The sequence below is a fragment of the Coturnix japonica genome, chromosome Z, assembly GCF_054131305.1.
Source record: "Coturnix japonica strain WE chromosome Z, WE-NBRP24, whole genome shotgun sequence".
Classification (NCBI taxonomy): Eukaryota; Metazoa; Chordata; class Aves; order Galliformes; family Phasianidae; genus Coturnix; species Coturnix japonica.
The window spans coordinates 60,424,409-60,430,625 of NC_140702.1; the positions used below are offsets into that span (position 1 = coordinate 60,424,409).

The window sequence follows — 6,217 nt, forward strand, 5'->3', positions numbered from 1 at the left end:
AAGTGATATTTGGGTCACAGATGGGTTTCTTAAAGTGATTTTTGGCAAATCATTGCACGGAATGCGGAGGATCATGGAAATCCAGTTTATAACATTAAAACGTACAGTACTGCTGTGGGTTTGCATCTCTTATTGCTCAGCTTCTTGGTGAGAAAACAGCATTACTGTAAGATCACTGAATAGGAGAAAAGAAGATTAATTTCTGCATGTTTTATTATTTATAGTTAACGGAGATAGTGGAAAAAGGTAAAATCAAACTTCAGAATCTTTTATTTTGTTTTTCAAATGCTTTTATCACAGTAGGAGGAGATAGGTGTTAAATTTTGCTGAAAATACACTGTTGCAAGACTAATGTAGTTTTTTGTTTGTTTGTTTGTTTGTTTTAAACACTACATGTATCTTCTTATATTGTTTTGAGAAAAATTCCTTTGGCTACTTTTGAATACTGCTGGAGGTGGAAAACTCCATCTCATAACTGTTTCTTTTCTCATTCATGTAATAATCTGTAATTTCAAGGGATATGTGGTCATGTTTTCAATGAGCTATAATGAACTTTTTCCCCCTTTATTTGTAGCGCTGCCTCCTAAGCCACCGAAACCTAATACTGTAACTAACAACGGCATGAATAACAACATGTCATTACAAGATGCTGAATGGTACTGGGGAGATATATCAAGGTAAATCAGTTCAAGCCATGTAGTTCTCATGTTTGACTTCATATTCTTGCTGCGTTATTCTTTGTGTATATACTATGCTTAGGTACAGAAAAAATTACAGTAATAAGAGCTATTTTTAGGATATTTTCCAACACAGTCGTATCACAGTTGGTTTTATTCCAGACATGACTAAAAAGTTACTGGCAGCCCATTAGAATGCAATACATGAAATGATTTGGTGATTGTTCTGTTGTTCTAAGATAGCTGTATGAAATACTAGAATGAAAAGAGAACGCTGAGAAATAAGTTTTTTTTTTTCTTGCTTTTCATCCAGAACCTCAACTGTAGGCACAATAGTTAACAAGCCAGACTAACAAGTGCTATGTATTAGCAACATTTTTAACTGTACTATATATAGGTACATTAGACCAGCACTGGCTGCTCCAATTGCGCAGGCTTGTATGAACAAGCAGAACTCTGCAAGAATATCATTTTGTTTCAGCAGTGAGAGGGCATAGAATATACCGTTTTTGTATCCCAGTTGTTCTCTAGTAGTAGTAAATAAGCTATTAAATAACTGTCTGTCTTTATATGGAGATCAAGGAGGCTTATTAAAAAGTTATTTTAAAGCAAGAATTTAGAGCACAGAGAGATGGTAAAGGAGTGAGAAGTAACTGAAATGATTAGTTACTTTTGCTTTCATTTTAGAGAAGAAGTGAATGAGAAACTTCGAGACACTGCTGATGGTACCTTTTTGGTACGAGATGCTTCAACCAAAATGCATGGGGACTACACACTTACTCTGAGGTAAGATAGTTATGCTAGATCTGTAATAACCTGACTGCAAAATGCAGTACTGCACTGATTCTTTGGGAAATAGTACTCCAACTATGCCTGACTTTTTAACTAACTTTATTTGCAGGAAAGGAGGAAATAACAAATTAATCAAAATATTTCACCGAGATGGGAAATACGGCTTTTCTGACCCACTGACTTTCAACTCTGTGGTTGAGCTAATAAACCACTACCGGAATGAATCTCTAGCTCAGTACAATCCCAAACTGGATGTAAAATTACTGTATCCAGTCTCCAAGTACCAGCAGGTAATTTAGTCTATTTCTTTTGTGTTCCACTTAAATACAGAGAAATTACTGTGGACTGGGGAATTGTTGGTTACAAAGAATTTCAGCCCTGTTAATATTTGAAAAAAATGAATATGAAAGTGGCTGTTTTTGTTTAAAACTAACTCCAGAAACTGCTTATAAATAATTTAAACCTTATGTACTGCAGATACATTAGTAAGAAATAAACTTTTGTTAATAAATAGCCCACTCATTGCAGATGAAATATATAATTTCTAGTATAAACTGCACACTTGTCATGCAAAACTGTTTGGTTTTTTTTATGCAGATTGTGCATATAGTACATCTTACCTCTATATTGATAGAAGAGGTGTCACATTTACCATGTAAATATTTGGATATTTTTAAGCAGTTCCAAAAATCTGTGCAGAGTATTGTTGATTTATGAAATATCTTTTCTTTACTCCCAGGATCAAGTTGTAAAAGAGGATAGCATTGAAGCCGTGGGTAAGAAATTACATGAGTACAACACACAGTTCCAAGAAAAAAGCCGAGAATATGACAGACTCTATGAAGACTACACAAGAACATCTCAGGTAGGACAGATCTGAAACCGAGAGACTAATGTGTGTTGAGAAAAATGTTACTGTGAATTCATAGTGCCATCTTCTTCCTTCCTCCTCTCTACCACTGCCTTTACTGTTGTCCAAAACCAGGAAAATAACATACTTGATGTGCTAGCATCAGTGCACATTTCCAGTGCAGTGGAATTGCTTACTTGTGTTTGAACAGTCACCGCCTGCAACCTAACACTATGCTCAAGACTAACACATGTGTCCAAAAAAGCAGCCACAAATCTACTTTGACTTACTAGCAGTTTTGTATACTGTCCTATTCTGTCCAAATTAAGGTTTTCAAGACAGATGTGTAAGGAAGCATTCTGTTTTAACACCAGTTTTTAAAAGATCTGCTTTCAACTAAGCAGGCTGGAGGGATGGCATGTAGATACAATGACTGAATGAAAAGCTGCCTCTATCCTTTCATTTTAATCGATTATTAGCCAAGTCTTGAAGCACTGGTGAACTAGCAGTTTTACACCACTGGAATCCAGACTGCTCCTTAAACTTAGCAGAAAATAAGACTGAAAGTAAGTAATAGAAGAAAGATGGGGGTGTGCAGGCAACTTTTCATTTCATTACTTCAAAGACTTAGCTACTGACTAGCTATGTAGAGGCAGGAGGATGGACTAGATGACTTCTGGAGACCTGTCTGTTCCACTGGCTTTTAATGTTTTATTTGAGAAAGTCAGCTGTACTTCTAAGGACTTTGTCTTGATACAGAGGGAAAAATAGATTACCAGAGAGCTTTAATCCTCAGAAATGAAACTTATTTATACAAAACAGAGGCTGCATCTAACACTGTCTAGCCATTTTTCTTTCTTGGAAAGCTTCATCATGATAGCCTTTTGCACAGGTCTGATTTCTCTATTTTGTACTGCAGACAGAATGCATTCTGGTAATTGGATATTGAAGTCATTGTTAAAACATGCTCAAGTGTTTCCATGATACAGGCCAATAAATTATCCCTCTGTTTGATAACCACTATAATTGAAACAACTATTTTATTTTCAGGAAATTCAAATGAAAAGAACAGCTATTGAAGCGTTTAATGAAACAATAAAAATATTTGAAGAGCAGTGCCAGACGCAAGAGAGATACAGTAAGGAATACATTGAAAAATTTAAACGAGAAGGAAATGAAAAAGAAATACAAAGGTCAGTATTTGCATTCTAATTTTTTTTTACTTTTATAGAAAGAAGTGGTGTCAAGTATAGCTCTGCCTGAAACTAAAGTAACATCGCAAAGTTGAAGTAGTTCAGTTGTAAGGAAAGAAGACTTCAGATGGGGTAGATGTAAAACTGCAAAGCGTGAAGCTACATTTAAAGAAATGATCTGTTCTGTTAGTTGTCCTGATGAGAAAACAGCAGATGTAAAGATCAAAATAAAACTCAATGAGAAAATAACCTACCACATTATTCTATTCAGGATTATGCACAACTATGAAAAACTCAAGTCTCGAATAAGTGAAATTGTGGACAGCAGGCGTAGATTAGAAGAGGACTTAAAAAAGCAAGCAGCTGAATATAGAGAGATAGACAAGCGAATGAACAGCATTAAGCCAGACCTCATACAGCTGAGGAAGACAAGAGACCAGTACTTGATGTAAGTATCATTATGAATTAACAAATTCTTTCTTTGATTTTTTTTTTATTTTTACTGGTATCCAACTTCTGTAACTAATAATTAATTTTATTTGCAATTACTGTCCAGGTGGCTGACTCAGAAAGGCGTTCGGCAAAAGAAGCTAAATGAATGGCTTGGAAATGAAAATACAGAAGAGTGAGTATTCTGAGATTTAAATATTCCTGGTGTTTCAGATCATCTTGCACAGAAATGAGGTTGAATATATTTGATTCCAGGACCACAAAAAGGGAATCTTGTAACAGTGTTAGCAGTTAACGCATGACAGCAGACCTACTGCAAGTGTTCAAAAGGACTCTCTGTCAGACCCTACTTGGCCATTATTCGGGGGAGTGTGTAATCAGGTTACCATAGCAAAGCACAAGAACTTAACCTGTGTCTTTATTCATATGAATGAAGTGAAGATTATAAGGTGTTAGTATCTTGGAGAGCTGTCATGTGGATGGATAAACTGTTCAGAAGGTCTTTTAGGTGCAGGCGGACTGTTTCCAAATTGCAGTTGCTGGTACTATGGTGTTATCCTATGTTAGATAACATCAATATAGTAAGTGAAATTGTTTAAAGAAAATCTTCACTTCCTTTGTCTCTGAGGCTGTCTTTGTCAGTGGATCTTAGATTTCTGCTAAGAAATAAAAGTTTTAGTACTTGGCTTTTTTTCTGGAGCTGCAAAGCAGAGAAAATGAGAGTAATAAGCAGCAGTAAAAGCAGGAGTCTTTCTAGGTGCTGAAAATAGAGCCACCACTGGATGCATTAGAATATCTTTCTCGACTAAGGAGTATGAAAGCTGTACAGAGAGTCAACAAAGAAACTCTTCTTTCTCAAAGAATTATATTCTTGTGAGATTGCTGATCTTGGTGGACTACTTGGAGATTCTTGAGAAGGACTGCTTGTAAACTTGGGAGAGGCAGCACCCACCACTGCAGGCTGCTGGCAAATAGGCAGCTCTTGGACTGTAGAACATCAAAGTGGTGGTGTCCACGTAGCTGAATCAGGCATCTTCTTTCATGATGGGTTTGGCTCAGAGGATTCTTTAGAAGTCTGAATCGGTTTTGTAAGGGTGACTGTTTTGGTAGAGAAGGTCCTGTTATACATTATTACATGTTTTCTCCATAGTCTGGTTATAGGAAAAGAGAACCCTCTACTATTTAACCCTTTCCATGAAGCAGTCTTTCATATGAATAGTTTATCTACCTGCACTACTGCTTGTAGCTTTCACAAGCAGCAAATGCAGTCAATGTATTGCATGATTTTACACTGCTGACCAAGTGTTCTGATCTTCAGAAATAAAGCTGACTCAGTGGGTGCTGATTTCACTGGGCTTGCTGTTTACCAAAACATGGGGCAGTGGTAAAGGTACTGAAGCATTCGCAGCATGTTCAGAAAGATAAAACAGCATCCTTCTTAAGTTTTTCTTCAGATCCGTATGAGTATTTTTAAAAGAAACAAGGACCACACAAGTTTTATTTTTGTTTAGCAAGTGAAATGTTTTAACATGATCTTCACTCCTAGTTCTGTCTGGGAGGCAACCTACTAACCAGCAATTTAGTGTTTTCCCAAGTAATAGCATGAAAGGAGGTCTACCTTATTCCTGCAGCACGTTGCATGTAGCTCTACAACCTGTTTCACAAATGTATTTTGTCATATTTTGACAGCCAATACTCTATGGTGGATGATGACGAAGACTTGCCACATCATGATGAGAGAACATGGAATGTGGGAAATATCAATAGAAGCCAAGCTGAAAATCTCCTGCGGGGAAAGCGAGATGGAACATTCCTTGTTCGAGAGAGCAGCAAACAAGGCTGCTATGCCTGCTCTGTTGTGTATGTACTCTAACCTGTGAATGATGTGAACAACCTTTGAGGCAGTTCAAATGCTGAGCCTTGAGCAAAGGGTGGGATATATATTTGCATATGCATGGTTTCCAGTGGATCCTTAGGCTTAGGAACAGGTCAGCAAGTCTTGAGGCCATGAAGAAAGGAACATAGGGCACAGAATTACTGATTTGTCTGCAACTACTAAATCCTGCCCAACTCCTGTCCCTGAAGTAGCACAGAACCTGGGAATGTGGGTTGAACCTAATCTACTATTATCCTACCACAGAAGATGAGTGCTATGTAGTGATGAGCATTTTAAGGTTTCTTGTCAACATCTTACTTTTTAGCTTAGTTTTACTGTATTGGGAAACTAAAAACTGGTTGTTTCTCTTCCTCTTCAG

General features: G+C 36.9%; 1 protein-coding gene across 6 annotated transcripts in view; it reads left to right on the plus strand.

Moving 5' to 3' along the window:
• Window positions 1-6,217, plus strand: part of PIK3R1 (phosphoinositide-3-kinase regulatory subunit 1) — a 58,092-nt gene that overhangs the window by 47,268 nt on the left and 4,607 nt on the right. For all 6 annotated transcript variants that reach the window (XM_085529900.1, XM_085529901.1, XM_015848593.3 and 3 more), the window contains 8 exons: window positions 575-677; window positions 1,365-1,463; window positions 1,579-1,759; window positions 2,209-2,334; window positions 3,370-3,512; window positions 3,784-3,960; window positions 4,069-4,137; window positions 5,652-5,822. In XM_085529900.1, the coding sequence (XP_085386026.1) occupies window positions 575-677; window positions 1,365-1,463; window positions 1,579-1,759; window positions 2,209-2,334; window positions 3,370-3,512; window positions 3,784-3,960; window positions 4,069-4,137; window positions 5,652-5,822 (1,069 nt within the window). The remainder of the gene's footprint in view (window positions 1-574; window positions 678-1,364; window positions 1,464-1,578; window positions 1,760-2,208; window positions 2,335-3,369; window positions 3,513-3,783; window positions 3,961-4,068; window positions 4,138-5,651; window positions 5,823-6,217) is intronic.